This window comes from Melitaea cinxia, chromosome 30 (assembly GCF_905220565.1).
Source record: "Melitaea cinxia chromosome 30, ilMelCinx1.1, whole genome shotgun sequence".
NCBI classification, from domain to species: domain Eukaryota; kingdom Metazoa; phylum Arthropoda; class Insecta; order Lepidoptera; family Nymphalidae; genus Melitaea; species Melitaea cinxia.
Window position 1 is genome coordinate 319,573 of NC_059423.1, and position 25,811 is coordinate 345,383.

A 25,811-nucleotide genomic window follows, 5' to 3' on the forward strand; every position below is an offset into this window, starting at 1 on the left:
GTGTACGTTAGTGTTGTGTGAATCGAATCAACCGAGTTTTATAGTTTTTTTTTTTCAAATTTGTCGATTTTAAAGTCATTTTTTACGTAGTCTCTTTCTTACTTTGTACTTACTACTGCTTTTCACGTACAATTTCGACTATGGTATGTCTCCCTAAACTTAAGTACCCTAAAGTTACATTTGGACGTACATGTTGCATAAATAAGAAGTACGTAACTTTGGTGCTACTACGAATGCACAAAATTGGATAATCCTTTTTTTTCTGAGTTCGTTATTGTGAGTATAAGGTCTGTACAAAAAAAGACGATATATTAAAAAAAAATAGTTGGACGAATTTCGCTGGGTCAACTCGTTGTATATAAAAATATAAATAAAAAATAATGAAAAGAAAAATTATGTACGAAGGATATTCCTAAGGGACTCATCTCTTCCAGGAACCTTCGGAAAGGACACGAAGAGAATAAAGTGGAAAGACAAAAAAGGTATATCAATGACAAAAAAATGCAACATCTGTAAACGAATAAATTATTTTCTTATTTACACACACACATACATGTGTATATAAAAATATTTACAACAATAGGTATAAAAACTTCATATAATTATCTCAATTATTTTTCTAAATATTTTTGAGTGATTTTTTTTTTTGCTATGACCATGTGCTGTGTGTGTGTCTGCTGGTCTTTGCGGTATTATTAAGCGGCTCTTTTGAAAGATTAGTTTCTAGACTCCAGCACAATACTAAACTGGGTTCGTTTCGTAATGAATACCTTATAGGTCTGTTTTTATTTTATTTTATTGTTTGTGACAACAGTGTAAAATAAATTTATTTCGCCTGTTTCTGTTATTCTATTTAGAAACAACGAATTAGGTAAATTTTGTTTAATAATAAAATTAATTAAACGAACTTTGGGTGCAAAAATTATTCACAATTAGGGGAATAATATAATATAAAGAAAAAAGTGCTTTCTTTTTTTTTGAAATAAAAAAATTAAAATTTAATCTGATTCGTTTTTACAACACTTCAATTAAAAACCCATATAGAAAGTATTTTGTACTAATAACTTAATATTTAATTTTTTAAATAACCGAAATTTATTTTAAAATACGTCTAGAACATTTTAATGAAAGTCATTCACTCCACCCGCTGTATTCCTTCAAAATTTCCTCCTTTGCTGAAAATCGATACCTCCGTCTGACGTACGACGATGTTTGAAATTGCCGCCGGTGACGTAAAACTGACCTCTTACGTCACTCGCAACGGACTAGCGTTATCTCCCTCACACTAATTGATAACAAAATAGATTGAATGAGAGAGAACAGCCATCATAAGCTTGTGAATAAAGTACTTTTTTATGACACGGAGACGTTCAACTTGTGCCTCGCGGATTGATAACGAACCGCTGATTACGCTATCTAGAGCTGTTTGTTTGATATTAGCGAAGTTTAAAATACCTTAAAAATTGTGCTGCAGCATTTGAATGTGTCGCATGGCCTTACTTTCAGTATGTCACTACATATAAGTTTGTTTTTGTTAATGAAATATCGCGGGCCGACGTTGTGCCTCCTCGTCGAATGACGTGAGTGCCGAGCGCCGCCGCGGCGGGAAAGCGAACTAACGACAGTAACTAGAAATCCGTCGGGAAGTACGGGTCTAAGACGCGATCCCCGACGATGGCCAACAATATAAAGCCGATAGCTAAGACCAAACACTTCCCGATCGACCAGCTAGTATGCGTCGGGAACTATGAGCTGGAGAAAACGATCGGCACGGGCAACTTCGCCGTCGTTAAACTCGCAACACATTCTATTACTAAGAGTAAGGTGGGTATCTTTCGACGCGTATTTCAGTGATATCTGTGTCCCCACGGTGTAGATTTACGTTTTACGCGTGTGCCTTACCAGTTCCTACCGGATCGAGGTGTCGACGCAGTGTTTAGTGTGTTTGTGATGTGTGATCGGTTTTTTCCACTGGTCGAGCTGCGGCCGTTTGTAGCGGCGCTCAGGTTAGCAATGTAACATTGAGAACTCGTTCCGTGAGACGTACCTGGCTGACTGATGGGGGCGAGAACGACAAAACGTGTTTTGTGTAAAAAAAAATAAAGACAGAACCCGTCAAGTTTCGCAGTCCATTGTTTACTATACTCGGTTGGTATGTCGTATGCACTCTCCAACTCGGTCGGGTTATAATCGAACTTCAAAATTTTCTTTAGCGAAATTTTAGTTAACAAACTTTTCTTGCAAGTAGTTTTCTCCCGTTCATTCGCATTGATTCGTTAGTTTTTTCGCTAGAAAGGGAGCGATTGACCTCCGAAATGTTTTTGCGACAATTATTTTCAATTGAGAAGTTCATTGGATGTCCTCCGTTCAATTATGGTGTCGTTTCATTATTACAACTTATTTCAATTCAACTACTCGGCCATTCGAACAATACGTGAGAATGATCTTATTATTTTCAGTTTTCTCTTTATCATTATTACAAAGAAAGTTCTGGTTGACTTCTAAATAATTAGAATTAATGTTGACAAAAACAGAGAATTCGTTGAAAACTTTTTATGTCAGAATTTTTTTTATAACCTTTAAATATTGACAAACTCAAGTCGAACTTTAGTCTGCAAGATAAATTAATTAAAAAATCTGTACTGCAAAAACATAGGAAATAAAATAAATTATTTAATTAAGTTCCATTCTGTCAAATCAGAAATACCATAGATTATTTACAAAGTTTTTTTATCACTGATAAATATGTCCAAAACACCTCTAATATACAATAAATTATTAAAGTATTAGTCATGAAGGCAAGCAGATACTTTTCTTAAATTAAAATTATACACTAAAATTATTTCATACAATAAATTATGTTCTTGTCAAAACATAAGTCTGAAAGAGTCCATTTTTTTTTTTAAGATACAGCATAGAAAAAAAAAAAATCTGCCTTTTATTCTGAATGTGTAATTTATTTTTACCTTATGAATTAAAATGTATTTTTAAACTATGAAAACAGTAGTCAAACAATATCCTTACAAAGCATTAAAATCATACTTAATGACTTTATATTACTTAACATAAACATGAGTTAATATTTTGCTTCTATCATCTATCAAAATTTATAAAGGAAAAAATTTAAATTTTACTATTAATACCTCATATTATAACAAAATATCCACACTATATCTAAATAACAGTCTTGCTACTGTCAGCGATAGTTAGTATGATGCCTTATGGTACTCAAACTGAGACTATTAACTGAGGTAGGGCACAGCAGGAAAATTCCTGCTCAGTATATGGAGCAGCCCGACTGGGGAAGTACCTCGACCTTACAAAAGATCACAGCTAAAGACTTTCAAGCAGTGTTGTGTTAGAGTGGTGAGTAAGGTGACCAGAGCTCATGGGGAATCATGAATTGGGAATGGGGTCGGCTACGTGCTTGCAATGCTTCTGGTGTTGCACACGTCTATAAGCTACATAAAATTGATTTTTTTTAAAGAATAATATCTACAACATATACACACGGTCATCCGTTCCTAAAGTAAGCAACTTAATGCTTGTGTTATAGGTAACAGCCGACTGGTATAGCTACATATTTTTTTTCGATAAATATAAATAATACCTGCTTTAGCTTTTAATATCCTGCTACTGGTCCTCTTTCCCCATGTAGGAGACGGATCAGACGCAAGGACTTAATCCACCACGCTGCTCCAATGCGGGTTGGCGGATATATTCCCTACTATGAGTAATGTTTGCTATCAGGTGTACACGATAACAACCGGGACCGACGGCTTAACGTGTTCTCCGAGGCACGGTGGGGACCCACATGGACTGCACAAACACCCTACTAATACTAATAAATACTACATATATAAATAAATATTATATATAATTTTTGATATTATTTATAATTGAATTAAGACTTAAATATATACAAATGGCAGTCTTGTCACTGAAAGAGATCTCTCAGTTATTGTATTGATTGTATTAATTGTATTAATTTAAGGAATTTATTGTTTGTTTATTAATGGCCAGTTTCAATATTATCTCTAAGTTTGCTTACTAGAGATTGAATTTTGACATAAACTCCAGATAAATTGTGTAAAAATGTACCGTTAGTAGGCAAAACTAGAGAAAAATTGAATATTAAAACTTGCTGTAAGTATATTGGCTTCTTAATAAAAAATATAAAAAAAAAACAACCTTTAGATAATGTATATAAAGAGAAGAGACATGTGTCAATGACTAAGTGATTGATTATTTGAGCCTGTAACAACCTGACTGGTGGGCATAGGCCTCTTTCTCCGTGTAGGTGAAGGATCGGAGCATAATCCACCACACTGCTCCAATGTGCATTGGCAGATATATTCCCTACTATGAGTAATGATAGCTATTGAGTCTCTATCAATCATTATAAATAAATATATATCTATAGAAAATACCATAAATATCACAATGTAATTTAAACTATTTAAATTTATTTTTTTCACAATGCCTGCTACGAAAACATTGGAACATATACTCATTTCTAATACACTATTCTTTTAAATAGGGACAAAATTAGATCTTTTAAATATTAATAATTATATAAATAATGATATATTTAAAGTTTAAATTATATTATACGTCTTGTACTTAGTAGATCTAACTGGAACTAAATAATTTTGTTTAAAAAGTTGTATTTTGACATGAATGATTCGAAAATTTCTCCAGATATATACATACATAAAACAAATATACGTGCATTTATAGGCATTGATAATAATAGTATATTGACTACCCGCTGATGTAGTTTGCAATGTTATCCGCTCTGCGATTATGTAATGGATTCTCAGCCCGAGTCTCAATGTAATATTTATTTACATATGTAATAGCTATACGGTTTAATGTAAAAGAAATAACTATCTATATCAGTCGACTGTTCCCTAAAACAAGCGTTCAGTCGTCTACCTTAGGAGCAGACGACCGTATGTGTATTTTAAACATATTTATGAAACAAAAGTGAGAAATTTGAAAACAAGGCTCACTTTTCTTATAACGATTCATTATTTTTGTAAAATAAATATATTTTTGAAGCTAAAACTTTTCACGCACGCTTGACTTACGGAGTACGCTGGTGAAGGCGTGACTAGAACTTTACGAAAATTGTGACCGGGCGAGGCGAACGGAGCAAGACAGAGAGCAAGCACATATTTTCTTTCTCTCTATCTCTCATAGCCAATTACGTTTCGTATATCTAAGACATAGTGCAGGCCTATTGTGCAGAAGCATAATTTACCTATTTATTTAATAATAGGAACTTGGGTGTTGTTCACAAATTCTTTCTAATTGGATAATATTAAAGTTAGTACTAAAGATGACTAGCAATATCAAAAATTAAATCAACGGGGGAGGGGGTGGTGTTTCAGTGGTTGTGGGTAAAGTTTATCCAGCAAATAAGCTACGAATAGACTTTTACGGCTGTAAGTAGAATAGGCCATTGTATTCTGTTTCTCCTCAATTATATCAAAAATCAAATAATATACTACCATTTTTAGATTCACATTAGCAAATAGAAATATCTCATAAATACATGCAATTCGACGGTAAAACGAATAGGTACTATATCAAAAACTTATCCGTTGGATACCGTCATCCGTCAAATAGCGGTCCACAACTGGTGTAACAGGCCTTGAACTGTAGAATATAAATCGCAATTAAAACAAAATTATAATAAAATTATTACAATAGATATTTTATTTAAGTAGTAATCAGTTAATAGTAGTATACTTAGCTGTGTTTGTTTAAAAGTTATTTTAATTTAACACTTACGTAGAGATAAGGTAAAAAATAAATAAATAAATATTTAGTCTATGGACGTATAAAAAGGCGATGATTTAGCATAAAATTATTTGTTTTGAAGCTTAGGACCGTGTACGCAGCCGAAGCACACCAGTATAAGTAGTTTTTATATGTCACATATAAAAAAATTATCTCCAAAATGTAAGTATGCGCGTAGCTTCCGAACGTCTGCACCAGATTTCGTAATTCTTTTTTTGGCGTTCGCTATTGTTGAGATAAGTTCTGTATAAAACGAAAATTAAAAAACAATTGATATATTTAGGAGAAAAAAAAATGAGTCTGCTTTAGACCACAAGACTGAAGTAAAACTTATGAAACGTAACTTTTTCTCTTTCTATCTTCACTAACTTATATATCCCTCTCAACTTCCATTCGTCTCGCCCGATCGCACTTTTAGTAACTCTCGTCACGCATTCACCAGCTTACTCCCCAAATAAAGCCTGCTTAAAGAAGTTTTACTTCAAGAATGGTGTATAAAGTTCACCGGATCCTCTCGTTACTAATAATATCATATTATGGGTACATTGTACTGTGTGGCTACGGTACTAAAGAATATAGCCACCCCTTCTCTTCCCGTGGGTGTCGTAAGAGGCGACTAAGGGATAACACAGTTCTGCTACCACCTTGGAACTTAAAAAGCCCGGTGGCGGGATAACCATCTAACTGCTGGCTTTGAAATAAATAGGCCGAAAACGGGCAGCAGCGTCTTCGGTGCGACAAAGCCAGCCCTGCGGTCACCAACCCGCTTGCCCAGCGTGGTGACTATGGGCAAAACACGTTCACGTTATTTTTGGCGTAAACTTGTGGAGGCCTATGTCCAGCAGTGGACTGTATAGGCTGTAATGATGATGGGTACATTAGCTAAATAATTCGTTTCAAATTAACTCTAAAAACCATACCACGAAGAATGAGGTAGGATAGCAAGAACTATCTTGTCCAAATCCTGAGTAGGCTTACAGGGAATGTACTTCAACCATAAAGAATACACAATTAAATAATACTGCTCTCAAGAAGATTTGTGTTCCTGTGGTGAGTAAGGTGGCCAGAACTTGGGTAGTGTGGCAACGCGCTTGCGATGCTTCTGATTTTTCAAAGTTATATAGGTTACGGTAATTGTTTACCATTACGTGGGCCGTTTGCTTGTTTGCTATCCCTGAAATATTTAAAAAATGGGTGTGTCAGCTCCGACGCACGACTGAAGTTTACTCCTTCAGATCGACTGTCTAAATAGTTACAAAAAAGGCTTACTAGTCTAATAAAAATAATACCATATAAAATGGCAAATAAACGAATCAAATAACGCTATATATCGATGATACGTTACGACGAGATAGCGTTATTAGAAAACGTCGTTACGCCTTTAGACTTTACGCGATAGATGGCGTTAAGAGAAACGTAACGATGTCATTCGTTTAGTAGATTTACGCCGAGTTGCACGAAAAGAAATTAAAATTTAAGTAGTGATTAAACTAATTTAATCACGAGAATTGTATGAAATTCTCGTGATTAAATTAGTTTAATCTCTACTAAAATTTTAATTTTGTTTCGTGCAACTCGGCGTTAGCCTTATATGAAAATCGATTCTTAAGGAGAAAACTTAAAAAAATAATAATAATACAAACAATAGTATGTACGATTTTTACTTTTGTGTTACCCACATATTAGGAATTCTAAACAACTTCGCTTAAACCGAATATAAAAATCATCATATCAAAAATTTCGACCTAGCGGGTACATCGTTCCATAGCTTAATTCGCTAGAGCGCCGACACGGTCAATCGGAGACGCGGGTTCGATACCCGCTGGAGCGGTCGATTTTTGATATGATATTAAAAAATGTTTATAAACAATAGTGTTCTCGAATCCAACTCTTCCTGTACTCGGCTCCTGTAGTGAGTAAGGTAGTCTGACCTCCCGGGGAAGCATTACGTTGACGACAGGTGGTAAGTCATGGTGTTACAGGCGTACAAGCAATCATTAAATAAATAAATAAATAAATATCTACACAATACACACACGGTCGTCTGTTCCTAAAGTAAGCAACTTAATGCTTGTGTTTATAGGTAATAGCCGACTAAAAATAAACATTATTAAAGATTATCGATTCTGATAGTAACTGGTTCCATTCCTGCTCGGGGCACATATTTGTATATGTACAAATTTTTGTTTCTGTTCTTTGTGGATATCTCCATCAATTTTTTATCCTTGAAGAGCCGTTTGATATAATACATACGTCATAGCAATTGTTACGGTTATCGTTAACCTTTATCTTGAAGACACTTTCACAGCAGTCGAATGTTATGTCATTATTGCGGTAGGGCACAGCATGAAATATCCTGCTCAAAATGTGGAGCAGCCCGACCGGGGAAGTACCTCACCTCGACTTTACCGAAGATCACAGCTAAATAATACTGCTTTCGTGCAGAGTTGTATTTCTATAGTTTATAATGTAGCCTGGGTGGGGTCGGGGGTAGGGTAGGCAAGGCGTTTGCGATGTTCCTATTGTTGCAGGCTACGGTAAACGCTTATCATCAGGTGAGCATCAGTGTATAAAATATGTTTATTTATTTATTTATTAATACTTTATTGCACAATACATTATAAAATTGTACAAAAGGCGGGCTTGATGCTAAAAGCATTCTCTATCAGCCAACTTTAGGACGTACAAGAGCAGACGTTAGTAGGTGTGCAAAATCGATTACCAGTAAAATTCAGATAAAAAAGGAAAAAAGGGAGGAAATATAGAGTAACGTTAGTGGCTTAGTTAATATTATAAAACTGAAGAGTTTGTTTGTTTGTTTGCTTGAACGCGCTAATCTCAGGAAATACTGGTCCGATTTGAAAAGTTCTTTTAGTGTTAGAAAGCCCATTTACCGCAGAAGGATATAGGCTATATATCATCATGCTAAGACCAATAGGAGCGGAGCACCAATGAACAATGTCTCAAAATCGTATTTTTTTCCTTCTGAGAGCTTCCCCAATTAGCTCAAAGTAACAATTCCTCGCGGATGAAGTCGCGGGCAGAAGCATAATACGTATATAGAATAAAATAGAGAGGATGCTTGATTGGTTGAGTCTGTAACATGAATGGACGGAGCTTAAGAGTACCGGTGGATATATTCGTTACTGAGTATCGATCGCTATCAGGTTTCTATACAAACAATTTCAGGCAACGTAGTTGACGGGAGTCACAATTATTCTGGAATACCAATCTTACAGTATGTATAAACGTAAACATCGCTTTTTTTTTGTAGTGGTGGGTGTACCGTGTGGGCGCTCACAATGGCGATTGCGGGTATCGATTCCCGCTTAACAGGGATATTTGTATTTGTAAAAATATTTTTTTCCGGTCTGGTTATTGTGCAGTACGTTCCGCGGCCAGTCCCGTTTGTTATCATATACAGCTGATAGCGATTGTTACATATTGGGAGATATATCCGCCAACCCGTAGCGAAGCAGCGTGGTGGATTAAGTTCTGGACCTTCTCCTACATGGAGATAGAGTTCTATGCCTAGCAGTGGGATCTTATAGACTGAATCGTGAAACGTCCAAGCGATTTCATATACGAAAAATATTATATTCAATTTATAATTACCCGAAAAATAGGATATAAGAAAAATAACCATAAGATGATAACCTTTTGAATTTGCTTCGTTACGTTCAATCTACGATTCACAACATAAACAAAATCTTTTCGCTCCGTTTAAAGCCTCAAAAACTCAATGAGTGAATGAAATAAACATATTTATGACGTGACAACGTCGAATATATCGATGTACGCCGGCTGCATGCACGAAAAAGGATGACTTATTGTCCCGTTACACTCATTGTACGCTTGCGCCGCATCTATCTCTCTTCCACTCGATTGGCTTATGCTTCCGAGAAGATGTTTCGTGTCACGACGTTGTCACGTTAAACTGTCGTCCGTAATCCAACTTTACAGACAACCAAGTTTTTTCTACATTTAAAGGTCAAAGCAATCAAGCGTCTTGTGGTAAGTGGATACCGTAGCCTATGGACGCCGGAACACCAGAAGCATTGAAAGTGCGTTGCTGACCACCCCCCGACCATCTCTAGGAGATCTATGAGAGCAGCATTTTTACTCTTCTGTAAAGTTTAGGTGCTCCCCAGTCGGGCTGGTCCAAATTATAAGCTCTATATTTCCTGTTCTTTTCTATAAATAAGAAAATATAGAGCCTCTAGCTGTCCACCGCGGTTTAACATGCGTTAATTTGAGGAAATAAAATTGTCTACAGCCTTCCTCGGCTAATGGGCAACTACTGGTAGTTGCTGAGATTAGCTCGTTAAAAAAAAACACAAAATTTACAGCTAAATGTTTCTTATATTTGTTTTCTTAATCGATTACGCTATATTTTTATTTCGTGGATGAATCGATTTTGTGGTTCAATTCTTTGTTGTGTCCTTGTCCAGACAATAATGAGCCAAAAATACGCGTCCAAACCACGACTGAATTTTGTCTTGCCTCGATATTTTAGTATCCTAAGCCAACAGGTATTCTGATGGTAGTTTTCGGTAGAGGCAAGATAGTTCAGCATTTCATGAAACACCTTGTCAACTTTCGGGATGCCTAAGGAAATTGCAAGATTTTAGTCTACGCTTCTTCATTACTTTCCAAACTTATGGCATTACTCTTATACAGCCTTTCCAACATAAGAATATTTTCAAAATGGACCAGTAAACTCCAAGATTATTCATCCAAAGAAACAAACTCTGTACTCTACAGCAATATCAAATAAAGATAATATTATTTCAAAATCAGTTACATCTTTTGACTTTACTAGTATCTTAGTATCTGATCAGCGTCGCATGTTATAGATTCGCCGATAACGATGCGCAAAAGATATGTGATCTAGAAGGTTGTAACCCTCATCACCATCATCACTTCAGCCTACCGCAGTCCATTACTGGACATAGGCGTTCAAAAATTCGCGCCAAAAAAGGGCGTGAACTCATGTGTGTTGCCCATAGTCACCACTCTTGGCAGGCAGGTTGGTGACCGCAGGGCTGGCTTTGTCGCAACGAAGACGCTGCTGTCCGTCTTCGGCCTGTGTATTTAAAAGCCATGGTTATCTCTGTTGTGTGGTTACGGCAGTAAATAATATAGCCACTCCCTCTCTTCCCGTGTGTGTCGTAAGAGGCGACTAAGGGATAACACAGTTCTGCAACCACCTTGGAACTTAAAAACCGACGATAAAAATACTTAGTCCAAAATACTCGTAGATAAAATTTTAAAAACCTTTTTACACTGATAGTTTGATTAGGACCGTTACAGGAAATAGTGGTAGCGATTGCCAGATGCTCATGAAAAGTGTTTGTACGAGTTATACAGATGCTTGTTTTGAGTGTCTGTATCATGTGTGTGTATATCATATATAATCACTCTGGCCACAAAAATGACACAAGAATCTACATTGACGTGAATGTGTTGTCTATATTCTTAGACCAGGCAGCATCACATCCTGGACTGTGAGAAACTTATACTGTTTTTATTGACTGGCATTTATATAGTCCATATAGTTTGTCGTGGTCTGGGCGTTTGTTCTTTATTATGTGCTTGTTATGTATTGTGTGCTTCCAGACTTCCCACACAGGAGAAAACCCTACTGGGGGCCTTTTGAGTTTATTTATTTATTATATTGCTAATGTGTGCTATAATGTAGACCGACGCAGGATTCTATGGAATATTAGCTAATAGATATTGTTACTAGTTTTCATAGAGAGACCAAGAAATTACAATTATAGTACACGTTTCGTTATATATTATCACATGAATAGATGAGCAGTTAATCTAAAAATCCTGCATGAATGTTTAAGGTATCACAGACTCGTTTGGTATTGTACCACATTCGAGAAGAAAATCTCGTGATTTAAATCCGTAAGTCAAGAAAATGAAACAGTAGGAACTTAATATCTCTTTTGGAACCTTGTCTTTCCAGCACTTCTTATTATTTCTTTAGCCAGGGCCATTTAACAGTTGGCTATTCTCCTGACATCAATATCACGTATTCTCACTCAGCTAGTTTTCTATCTCCAGTATATAGTTGTTGATTTGCATTCATCGCATTAAAATCGCACAATCGACAATAAAGAAAAAAAAAAAACTTGACCACAAAGTATTGCTCTATCCTTGTTCATTTTAATTAGTGTCCTTTATGCAACAGAGAAATTTACTGCTGTTCAAGAACTGAGACTCATGTCTCAGTTCACAATACTTCCCTTTATAACCAAAGTTAGATGAATTGGAAATCTTTACGAATGAAACGCGTCAGCCTGTAATGTCCCACTACTGGGCATAGGCCTCTTTCCCCATGTAGGAGAAGGATCAGAGCTGAGAGAGCTGTGAGAGATGGAGAGACCCACAAGGACTGCACAAACACCCAGACCACGGTAAACACCTGTATAGCCAATATAAATGTTTGTCATGTGCGGGAATCGAACCCGCAACCGCCAGCGCGTTAAGGTTAGGTTATGAATGAAAACGTTTCGTCAAATATGAGAACTTATACTTTGAAAATGTTCTTGCGGAATAACAATTAAGAAAATTGCGAAGAAAATTGTGAAATTTCCGAAAAACGAATATTAAGAATTACGTTTTAAACTTCACGTTGTCCAACGTCTATTGATTCAGATAGTCCGTATTCTTTTATAGATTTTGGTAAAAGTCTCACCAGGAAATTGCCTTCTTTCAAAATCAAAATCAAAAACAGCTTTATTCAATTAGGCCCCACGAGCACTTTCGAATCGTCATTTTACAAATTAAAACTTTAAAAATAAATTATTATTTTGTAAAAGCAAAGCTACCACCGATTCGAAATGTAGATTCTGCAGAGGAGAATCGGCAAGAAACTCCGCAGTTACTCATTTGAAAAATAATATATAAACTGTGTTTTAGTACAAAATTAGTAACATGTTGCATAAAATACAGTGTCATCAAGTCCACACATCTTTATCAACTATGTAAGCCTGCACCGAATAATAAGCTCTATCTATTATTTTTTTTTAATAAAACTTTAAATTTATTGTGAGACAATTCCAAAATTGTTTGTGGGATTTTATTATACCTGCGAATATCATAACCCAGAAAGGAGACGTTTACTTTGCGCAGTCGGAAACTTGGAGTTACGATTTTGTTATTCCTTCTCGTGTTTACAATGCAATTAGTACTATTTATTTCAAAACAATGAATATTCTGGTGAATAAAATTGCAATTGTGTATCAGTGTAGTATCAAAAAGTGGATCGTACGATAAAGTATTTCGTTCGAATGTGAATGATGACTGAGATATGTGTCGATATTGACACTTAAACCTTTAAGTGGTTCCTTTTTATGATAAGATTTGATTGTTATATTATATAATAAAGAATGTATGACATGGACTTTCAGTAATGTCGTTTGTACAGCAAAATACGAATGGAGTTTTCCGTACAATTGCGTTCCTACAATACATACACGAGTTATCATAAGATCTTGCTCCATTTCTAAAGCTTGGACAAGTAGAGAAGTGCCTCGACCTTACAGAAGATTACAGCTAAATAACACTGCTCTCATTACATCATCACATCAGCCTATCGCAGTCCACTACTGGACATAGGCCTACACAAGTTGGAGCCAAAAATGGCGTGAACTCATGTGCATTGCCCATAGTCACCACGCTGGGCAGGCGGTTTGTTGACCGCAGTGCTGGTTTTGTCGCACCGAAGACGCTGCTGCTGTGTTATCCCTTAGTCGCCTCTTACTTGTCGATGTAATTGAAGTCGGTTTTTTTTCGTTTTCAAGCAAAACAATTATTAACCTATCCCGATTCCGATATAACCAGCCCGACTGGGGAAGTACCTCGGCTTTACAGAAGATCGCAGTTATATAACATCGGCTCAAGTAGTGTTGTGCTGCTGTGTTAGTGAGGTAGAGAGCTCCTATATAGGGTCGGGGTAGGGTCGGCAACGCACTTGCGATACTTCTTTAGAGTCTCCTTTTTTGCAGTCGGTTAAATCGTAATCGTTATTAAAAGTATCATTCTTATGTAATCTTATATATAAAATTCTGTGTGAGTAGGGTAGGATTCCTGGGGAGGGTCAAGGGTAGAGTCGGCAACGCGTTTTCAATAATCCCATTGCTGCAGGCGTCCATAGCCTACGGTATCTGCTTACCATCAGGCTGACTGTACGCTTGTTTGCCAAAAAATCAGACAAACCACGAAAATAAGGGGCAAATATTTTTATTATTATTAATAACTATGTTGGCAAACAAACGTATGGCTCACCTGATGGTAAGCGGTTACCGTAGCATAGACGCCTGCCAGAGCCATGAATATACAGATGCTACGCCAGAGTATCGCAAACGCTTTGCTGACCCTACCACCCCAGGAGCTCTGATCACCTTATTCACCAAAAGGAACACAACACTGCTTGAAAACAGTATTATTTAGCTGTGATCCTCTATAAGGTACTACCCCAATCGTTCTGCTCCATATTTTGAGTAGGAAATTTCCTGCTGTGCCTAGTGTACCTCGATTAATTATAATTATTTATTTACTCACGTTTTCTATATCGGAGCAAGCAATTTAAAAATACTTGTAATACATATTTTTAGCACACTCCGGCGTGTATACGCGATCTACAACTAATTAGTACCTTCATATGTTAATATTATAAAACCACGAGCCCAATCTTCAAATTTAACTTATTCCATAATATTATAAATGCGAAAGTGTGTGTCTGTTACGCTTTCACGGCTATATCATTGACTGATTGTCATTGCATTTGATTAATATAAATATATTTAACACACACACACGGTCGTCTATTCCTAAGATAGGTAATTTAATGCTTTTGTTTTTTTTTTTATTCAGGAAGATAGTATATTTATGTATCTTTAGGAAAATATTGAACTTTTATCTGTTGAATACAGTTATCTGACTGATAGCTTTTTGGCAATCGTTGAAATAGGAACAGAGAAACAATAATTTTATACGACAAAAAAAAAACCTTATTCATGGAGTACTTTTGGGTCGTTATTTCATTAATTATAATTAAATTAACTTTTAATCTATTAACTATAGCTAAAGTTTACCTTATATATGTAATGTAGATTCCTCAAAGAAGAATCAGCACGAAACTCCGTAGTTGCTCTTTTAAATATTGTCAATCATCATAAGTTCAATCATGTCTTGCGTGCCACAGCGCCACTAAACCCGCTGGCGTAGCGAGGAGGGCAGCATCACGCCCCGGGCGCTACTATCAAAAGGGCGCCAAATTGTCCGTAAAACAAAAAAATGCTGGACATATATGGTTTTTGAATGGGCGGGGAGGCTAAGCTCGCTACGTCAGTGACTAAACCTACTCGTCCTTGTCATTAATATAATCTTGAACAGAATTACATGCTTCAGCTATCTATTGCTTTTAATATAAACGCTTATTTTCTGTCAACTGTGAATGCGAATACCTAGCGTATCTATCTATCTACATCTACATATTAATACGTAAAGCCAAAACTTTGTACCCCTTCCACAAAAATTGCACGGACGGAGGAGTGTGAAATTTCGCACACTTATAGTTTATATAGAGAAGGAGTGCAGAATGCTAATATTTTTTTTTTATGATGCATAAAAATACATTAAATGAATTAAACAAAGAAAAAAACATTACACACGACCATTATTCGACTCACTCACGCATATATACTCAATTTTTATTATTATAGAAGTATAGTCTTTGAAAACAGAACCTTAATAATATTCAAACTTTTAATTTAAATTAATTATGGTCGAATTTTGATCCATGATCAATCACTAGTCATGGTAAATATGCTATTTTTAATCGACTTCAAAAAGTAGGAGGTAATTAATTCGGTTGGTATTTTTTATCTTCTATAGTCTGTCTGGTCTAATCCAGAAAAGTCCTATTTTTATTTATAAAACAACCTATTTGTTATGAACACTAAAAAGTAAACAAAAAACTACGTCTAAAGAACCGACTTCAAAAACAAAAAAGCATAAAATGATACATATTTAGTTAGAAACACGTCTTCAAATGCAAACCCACTACATCACTCATAATTATCACTTCAGCCTAATACAGTCCACTGCTGGACATATGACTCCACAAATTCGCGCCAAAAATGGCGTGAACTCATGTGTTTTGCCCATAGCCATCACGCTGGGCAGGCGGGTTGGTTACCGAAACCTACTTCACCTGTAATAAGATACTGCTATTTGTATGTGGTACTTACTGATAAGTTTGAAATCTTTGTTAAGTTAATAGGTGACCCGGTGAACTTCTTATCATCTACATATATTTGTGAAAAATATCGACAAAACACTTTCTTTTCTTAGAACGCATCTATAAATGTTTGACAACCAAGTGACAGTTATTTTGACAAATGACGTCAAATCTGTCCCAGCTAGGTAGGTACATTTTGTATTTGCAAATTAAATCGTCGTTTTTAGTATTTTCCGTTACTTATTATTTATGTTTCTCACCGTTTAAACCTTCCCTGAACTTCCACAAATATTTCAAGATCAAAATCAACCAAAATTAGCCAAATCGGTCAAGCCATTCTCGAGTACCGAGACAAACGAACAGCAATTGATTTATATATATATATAGATTTTTGCTTTTTAGTTTTTGAAGTAGTTTTCTTTAAGTGTATCTTTTATACGTCTTAAAATGACTTTAAATAACTGTGTTTGTTTGCAGACGACAAAAACCGATTCAATTACATCAATAAGTGACATGACGTTGGTTAGTTAATAAAACAGGCAGTTAAATACGCATTACTGGGGAGAACTGGTGAATTAAACTGTTAAATTATTTGTATACATTTCTTTTTTGTTTTTTTTTTTCCTGAATATTTTATGTTACAAGTATCGTTTCTGGTTGTACAATCACGTATATTTGTATATGAATTTGAATTTGTATTTGAGATGTGATGAGTACTTTTTGGCACTCTAATAACGCGTATTTACTTGACAATAATTTTCGTCTACCCACGTTGTATTATTTGTCGATATCATTGAGGTCGGTTTTTTTTTCGTTCGCGAGCAAACAATCAATTCCGATATAATCAGCCCGACTGGGGAAGTACCTCGACTTTACAGAAAATCGCAGCTAAATAACATCTACAAGTAGAGTTGTGTTCCTGTGTTAGTGAGGTGGTAGAGAGCTCCTATACAGGGTCAGGGTAGGGTCGGCAACGCGTTTGCGATACCTCTGCTGTTGCAGGTGTCTTCTTTTTTGCAGTCGGTTAAATCGTAATCGTTATTAAAAGTATCATCCTTATGTAATCTTAATATAAAATTCTCGTGTCACAATGTCAGTTACAATACTCCTCCGAAACGGCTGGACCGATTTTTATGAATTTTTCTGTGCATATCGGGTAGGTCTGAGAATCGGCCAACATCTATTTTTCATACCCCCTTAAGTTACAGGGGGTGGGTTAAGGCGGTTAATAGCATATACGGTAAAAGAACGTTTGATGGGTCATTTAGTAATTATATAATATAAACAAACAGACATGATATATAAAAGATTAATTTTTTCAAAGTTTACGGAAAACCACAGATACAAACAGCGTAACATTTTGTTTAATTGCAAGTATAATAATGTTTCTGAGTAACCGCATTGTTTTGATAACATTTTTTAAATGTATTAAATAGCAAAGTTCCCTATGCTAATATGAACAGTAAATTCTAGTTTTGTTCTAGTTAAACTTAAGTCTAATAAAAATTTACTTCTGCTAATGAATGATACGTTCTCAATGAGATCATACCAATCCCACTATATTCTATAGAATAATTTGTGAAGCTAAAATTTGTACCCCTTTTTTACAAAAATTGTGCGGACGGAGGAGTATGACATTTCGCACACTTATAGTTTATATAGAGGAGTACAGAAAGCTAATACTTTTTTTTTAATTATGCATAAAAATACATAAAATCAATTTAAAAAAAAAGAAAAAACAGTACACACTATAATATATTTGACACACACACGCATATATACTCTTTTGTTTATTATTATAGAAGTATAGTCTATGACAACAGAACCTTAATAATGAAACTTATAGTTTCAATTAATTATGATCGAATTTCGAGCAAATTGGTGAGGATGGATATATTTTTGTTACTCTTTCCCGCAAAAACTACTCCTCTGATTTTGATGAAACTTGGTACGTAGATAGCTGGAAATATCGGATAACACATAGGCTTATATCCTTATCCCGACATTCTTATCCCGAAATTCCCACGGGATCGGCAATTACGTGAGTGAAACTGCGTGGCGCCGCTAGATTAATATATATTGAGATAAATATATAAATACATATTGTGACACGAGAATTTTATATATAAGATTACATAAGGATGATACTTTTAATCACGATTACGATTTAACTGACTGAAAAAAAGGAGACACCTGCAACAGCAGAAGTATCGCAAGCGCGTTGCCGACCCTACCCCGACCCTATATAGGAGCTCTCTACCTCACTAACACAGCAGCACAACATTACTTGAGCCGATGTTATATAACTGCGATCTTCTGTAAGGTCAAGGTACTTCCCCAGTCAGGCTGCTCCAGATTTTGAACAGGATAAATCCTGTTGTGCCTTAATTCAGTTCGAACCTGCATCTCCGACTGACCGTGTCGGTGCTCTAGCCAATTCAGCTATGTAACGATGTATCCGTTAGGTCGAAATTTTTGATATGATGATTTTTATATTCGGTTCTAAGCGACCGCTATATGACCGCTAATTTTGGTATTTAAACCAAGAAAACTATGTGAAGTGGGGCGAAACCTTATTATACTTATCGGTTGCATTGCGGGGTGAGGCAGGGGGGTATAACATCACCTAAGCTTTTCAATTTGTATGTAAATGAGCTAATTGTGGGACTCAGCAGCAGACGTGTTGGATGCTGGATTGATGGAATTTGCCTAAATAATCTTAGTTACGCAGATGACATGGTGCTGCTGGGTCCGTCGGCTGGCTCTATTAGGACGCTATTAAAAATTTGTGAAGAATGCGCGGTAAAACATGGCCTGACGTACAATGTAAATAAAAATGAGTACATGGTTTTTGTGGTCCGCGGAGGGGTAATTGACTACGAGTCAGTGTTAAAACTAAACGATGTTCAACTACGACGGGTAAAACTTTTTAAATATCTAGGTCATTACATTTCCGAGGATCTCAGGGACCATGCTGACATAGAACGTGAACGAAGGTCACTTGCCGCTAGATGTAATATGCTGGCCCACAGGTTTGCTCGCTGTAGCAACAATGCTAAAAAATAACCTTGTTTAAAGCATATTGTCAAACTTTTTATACGTGTGCCCTGTGGACCAGGTATAGTAAAAAATCGCTGGACGCACTTAGAGTGCAATATAACAATGGTTTTAGGATTTTGTTGGGACTGAGACGCTTCTGTAGTGCGTCTGCAATGTTTACTGAAGCGAATACTGACTCCTTTTTCGCAATCTTGAGGAAACGGACCGCCTCTCTATTAAACAGAATGCGGCTCAGTTCTAATAAAATTCTGAAAATGTTCAGTGCTAAGCTTACTGAGCCTATGCTTCAGCACTTTGTTGGCGTAGTGGTGAGGCAAGAAAGGTTAAGCAAGTGAATTGGTAAATTGTTAATTTTAATTTTAATTTAAGTATACTAACGTAGTTGTAAGTTACTAATGTTACTAACAAGTGGACTGTAAGTCTTAATGAAATAAAATTATTAGTATTATTATTATATTGTAATTAAAGACATCTGCTTACCATATATATGATAACTTGAAAAACTTGTAGGGTATAAAAACATGCATTAAACAACCAGTGGCGTAGCGAGGGGGGGCATGGGAGAGCATCATGCCCCGGGCGCTACTCACAAGGGGACGCCAAGTGATCTGCAAAACAAAAAAAAATTGCTGGGCATAGTGTATGGTTTCGAATGAGGGAGCGCTAAAATGTTATTATGCCCCGGGCGCGAGTTAAGCTCGCTACGTCACTGTTAACAACAACAAACAGGAAAGTGAAACAGGCCCTTGAGAAATTTATGATGTGGCATTTAATTAATTAGGAAAACGTAAATTTTATATTTGGAACTTCTAAATATAGCCCTCGGATTATCTTAAAAACATAAAAAATATAGAATTTTCGTTATAAATAAAAAAGTAAAAGTATCCATTGTTACTTCATCTGAACAAACCACTTTCTCCAATTGACAGCCTTTATTATTCAGTAGCATATTTATCCAGGAAGGCAGCAGGCTATATTACATAACATTACGACCAATAGAAGCTGAGTATCGCATGAAAAACCACGCGTAAAAGTTAGTTAAAAAATAACTATATTTAATAATATTCACGCGGGAAAACGTGTCAGTAAAATCCCCGCATTTGCTCTGAAGTGTTGCCAATATCAATAATAAATTATTATCGATGACAAAACAAATATTTTTCCGTCAAAATTATCGAAACCTTAGAATAACGTTTTTGTTTTCTTATTGAAACTGTTCATGGCTGTTTGTAAATTATATTAATTGAAGTCGGCTCTGAATAAATTAACATTAATTCTGAAATTGAATAGTTGGAAAAAAAATTAAAATTAATTCTACCTAAAAGTGAATCGTAGATTTTTTTTAATATCTTTATTTAGGAACTTTTTACATATGTAAAAACCAGTCTTATACTAAACATAGCTATATAAAACTAACAATTTTAACATTTTTGAATAAACTAAATTATAAGACTAAATTATAACTAGATCTTAATTTAATACTACTAAATATAAACTCTAGTATAGATTTGGCACATTGGGATTTGGATTTCAGACAAGCTCTGATCGAACAAGCCGACTTCCAATAAATTCAGGTCTAACTTGGACGCCAAATCTCGTCTGCTCCGTTTGTAACGTACGCATTCCATCAAAACATGTACGTCTTCTACATAATTACATACTTCACAATTTGGAGTGTTTACTTTTTTTTTTTTTATGTCACTAGGTCGGCAAACAAGCGTACGGCTCACCTGATGGTAAGCGTTACCGTATTACCGTAGCTTATAGACGCCTGCAACACCAGAAGCATCGCAAGCGCGTTACCGATCCAATCCCCCCCAGGAGCTCTGGTCACCTTACGCACCAACAGGAACACAATACTGCTTGAAAACAGTATTATTTAGCTGTGATCTTCTGTAAGGTCGAGGTACTTCCCCAGTCGGGCTGCTGCATATTTTGAGCAGGAAATTCCTGCTGTGCCCTACCACATTTTACTACTACCTACCTACTTTTTTCATTAAATATATGGTGATATTCGTACAACCATATTTTTTTTAAATAAGTTAAACATTATTCTGACAATAACTTCCCAGAACTTACCCAGTCGTTTAGAAGTCACGCTTATACATACATTTTGAAGTTATACTTTTGGAGGCCACAAAAAACCAACACCTGAAGCTAACTAGCCAATGAAGTATAACTTCTTACGTGCGTACATAAGCACAAACCTACTTTTTTTATTGATAAATATAGATCGATGTATAATTGTATAGTATAGGTACCATTAATGATCATAGTTATACTCTGCCATCTCCTCTGCCTCCATATTGCCTGGAAGAGATCGCTATTCAGCGATAAGGCCAGCCTTTGTACTTTATGATACTCTGTTAAAATCAATCTGATATGTATTGTTTCTGTTTTGGTGTGCAAAAGTATATTGTTATGTTATGTTATGTTTTACATTTTTAACCGATTTCAAAAAAAGAAAGAAATTATTAGTTCGATTATTTATTTGTGTGTGCTACTTTACAATTTTTACTGGGTGTAAGGTAACCTTTTTCCGATTTTGATGATCCTTTTTTTAATCGAAAGATGGTGATTGAAACAGTTCATATCTGAATTTGATCGAGGTCCTAATAATGTAAATTTAATTGACTATTTTTTCTTCTAAATACGTTGTTTTTTTTTTACATCCATGGGCTCTTAAGTGCCCATGTCTTTTTTATTTATATTTTTAACCTTTTTAAAACTTTGAGGCGTATTAGTTTCAACACTGCATGCTTCGAATTACGAACTAAAGCTTATTTTCTCTAATTCGATGGTGAGTCCAAAATTGACCGTGAGAGATATACTCGTATAATAGGTACCTATATATATATATATATATATATATATATATATATATATATATATATATATATGTAGGTTAATAATTAATGACCATGGCTTGACTGGAAGAAATCTCTTTCAGAGATAAGTCCACCTTTGCCACTACTATTATTTTATGTTTCTACGAGTATATGTATTTTTGAGTGTAATTATAAAATTCTCGTGTCGCGGTGTTTGTAGTTAAACTCCTCCGAAACGGCTTGACAGATTCTCATGAAATTTTATGTGCATATTGTGTAAGTCTGAGAATCGAACAACATCTATTTTTTATCCCCCTAAATGTTAAGGGCAGTCCACTCCATTTTTTTTTAGTTTTTAGATAAATTATTTATTTTTTATTTTATTGTGATTTGGTGTTGAATACATACAACCATAAATTTTTACCCTTCTACCACCAACCCCTATTTTTAAATATAGCCCGTATAGCGGCAAGACAACGTTTGCCGAGTCAGCTAGTAAAGTATATTATAAAAAAAGGCATGGCCACTGCAAAACGGCGCCAACGGGCTAGTCAAATTAATATTTAAATAATATTGGTGACAATATAGTACACTCACCAATAGTCCTTCGTTTAAGTCAGTTAATAAATAAACTACAATATCTTAATGTCTGTAGTTTATAATGATGTCTGTGAAGGCGGTAATTGCTTATTTTTAACCGACTTCGAAAAAAGGAGGAGGTTCTCAATTCGACTGTATTTTTTTTTTTTATGTATGTTACATCAGAACTTTTGACCGGGTGGACCGATTTCGACAAATTTTGTTTTAATCGAAAGGTGGTGTGTGTCAATTGGTCCCATTTAAATTTATTTGAGATCTAACAACTACTTTTCGAGTTATATCTAATAATGCGTTTTTACTTGACGCTTTTTTCGTCGACCTACGTTGTATTATACAGCATAACTTTCTACTAGATGTACCGATTTTGATAATTCTTTTTTTGTTGGAAAGGAAATATCCCTAGTTTAGTACCATGATAAGAAAACCAGGATCTGATGATGGGATTCTAGAGAAATCGAGGGAAACTCTTGAAAATCCGCAATAACTTTTTACTGGGTGTACCGATTTTGATAATTCTTTTTTTGCTGGAAAGAAAATATCCCTAATTTAGTACCATGATAAGAAAACCAGGATCTGATGATGGGATCCCAGAGAAATCGAGGGAAACTCTTGAAAATCCGCAATAACTTTTAACTGGGTGTACCGATTTTAATAATTTTTAATTTAATCGAAAGCTGATGTTTATCATGTGGTCACATATAAATTTTTTGAGATCTGACAACTACTTTTTGAGTAATCTTTGATAACGCGCAGTTACTTGACTATTTTTTCGTCGATCTACGTTGTAATACTCGTCGATGTAATTGAAGTCGGTTTTTTTTCGTTTGCGAGCAAACACAATTATTTAAACCTTGTACTATCATCATACATACCGAAAACCACAAATATTAAGAATTAGCGGCGCCACGCAGTTTACGACTTTGTTTTTTTTTTCTTCATCTTACCTGCTCTAGGCATTGCTAACACACTACATTATTTATACATTCTTCTAAATACCTTGTAATACTGGTCGATCTAATCGAATTCCGTTTTTTTCGTATGCTGCGCTTCAGCCTGTAATATTTCACTGCTGGACACAGGCCTCTTTCCCCATGGAGGAGAATATTACGTATGCGAGCAAACACAATTGAGAATATGCATAAAATTTAAATTTGTCTCAACAAAATTTTCCTGATTCTTTATTATCGTCACATTATAGGTAATTAAAATATTTATTTTTTTTTCATTTCGTTATTGTTTAAACCCACAAAAAAGTAAAAATATAATAATTTGTTTTCTCGCAAACGAAAATGAAACCGAATTCAATGACATCGACAAGTAACAAAACGTATACGAAAAAAAAAAAAAATAGTCAAATAAATACACGTTATCAAAGATGACTCGAAATGTAGTTATCGAATGTACATCAAATTTAAATGGGACAAAATTACAAGACAAGCTTTCGTTTTTACAAGAATCATCAAAATCGGCATACCCACTGAAAAGTTATGCGGTAAAAAACAACGTACCTGACGAAAAAAAAATTTTTTTATTTTATACTTTATTGTAAACCACAAATATATTACAAACAAAGCATAAAGATAGTTACAGACAGTGAAGTACAATGGGCGGACTTATGGGTAATTAGCCATTTCTTCCAGACAACCCAACCCCAACAAAATAATCAAGTGAATACGGGTTATTAGATATAGCTCGTAAAGTACTCGTCAGATCTCAATTAAATTTAAATGGGACCACATTCCACGCACCACCTTTCGATGAAATCGATCATCGAGTCGAAAGTTCTGAGGTAACATATATAAAAAAAATATAATCGAATTGAGGATAATACAATTAATTTGAGGAAAAAATTTATGGACATATTTTTAAACCATTACCGTGCAACTTGAAAACGTTACGCGCGGCGCGACGTGGCGTCGTTTCATTTGATTTTACATTATCTCACAAATTACGCTTCCGAATTAAATGTACCAAAGACAAAGTTCATATAAATTTGCCTTGTTGATGAAGTGTTTTTTCATTCGTAAGGATTCCGGCCGATTAAGGATATGGCCGGCTCATAATAATCTATACAAATAAATAAAATTTGAGTGTCTGTTTTTAATATTAATATAACCGCTTTTTACTAAATTCACATGTTTACACGGTACATCATATACCAAATTAACGTTTTTTATCATTTTTGTCTGTCTGCCTGTTTGTTCCGGCTAATCTCTGAAACGGCTGGACCGATTTTGACGAGACTTTCACTGGCAGATAGTTGATGTAATAAGAAAAAACTTAGGTTACTTTTATTTTAGTTTTTTTTATTTATTTCATAACTGCGAAATAAACAATAACTATTGTGTTAAATTCCACGCGGACGAAGTCGCGGGCACAGCTAGATATGTAATAACCTGTAATAACCTTTTCATTTCATTGTGATCATTAATTCGTTGCACTCATCTTCTAAGATATTCATTTAGATCAAATGATTTGAAGGACAATTTTATTTACAAATAAATACTTTTGATGAATAACGTACTTATTTGGATAAGGATTTATATCTAATATATAAAATTCTCGTGTCGCGGTGTTCGTAGTTAAACTCCCCCGAAACGGCTTGACCGATTCTAATGAAATTTTGTGTGCATATCGGGTAGATCTGAGAATCGGCCAACATCTATTTTTCATACCCCTAAGTTATAAGGGAGGGGGGGGGGTCGAGAAGGTTAATAAAATATATGGCAAAACAAACGTTTGCGGGGTCAGCTAGTTATGTCTATAAAACCACCTTATTTTGGAATAAAGTTGATTACCATAAAAAGGTTATAATGGTTTAACCTTAAAAGATAGACATAAGCTGTCGCGGACTTTTTTTAGAACTTTTAATGACGTCCAATTCCGTCGTACGTAATTTTTTGGTAGCTTTAATCGTTCAAGTAGCGTACGCAATGGAAACTCATAAAGAATATTTTTTTTTTACGTTTTCGTAACAATTTTTTATTAATGCTCAGTTCCTATTGGTCGTAGCGTGATTTTATATTCATTATAGCCTTCATCGGTAAATGGACTCTCACAAAAAAAAAAACAAAACATATTCGAACCAGGAGTTCTCAGGAAATCTCAGGATTAGCGCGTTTAAACCAGCAAACAGGTACAAGGATATACCTGTATAATTGTGTACGTTATATAATACTATATCTAATAGTAAAGAGAATACGAACATTATATCTCTCTCAATCGGGTCGAGGCGAACGTGACCTCACGGCGAGGTC

At 35.2% G+C, this 25,811-nt stretch overlaps 1 protein-coding gene across 1 annotated transcript in view; it reads left to right on the forward strand.

Annotated features, from left to right (window-relative positions):
• Window positions 1-1,590: 1,590 nt before the first annotated feature.
• The window catches only part of LOC123668051 (serine/threonine-protein kinase par-1), a 74,516-nt gene continuing 50,295 nt past the window's right edge, over window positions 1,591-25,811 (forward strand). Inside the window, exon 1 of the mRNA XM_045601844.1 lies at window positions 1,591-1,824. Coding sequence (XP_045457800.1) covers window positions 1,675-1,824 — 150 coding nt within the window. The 5' untranslated portion in view covers window positions 1,591-1,674. The remainder of the gene's footprint in view (window positions 1,825-25,811) is intronic.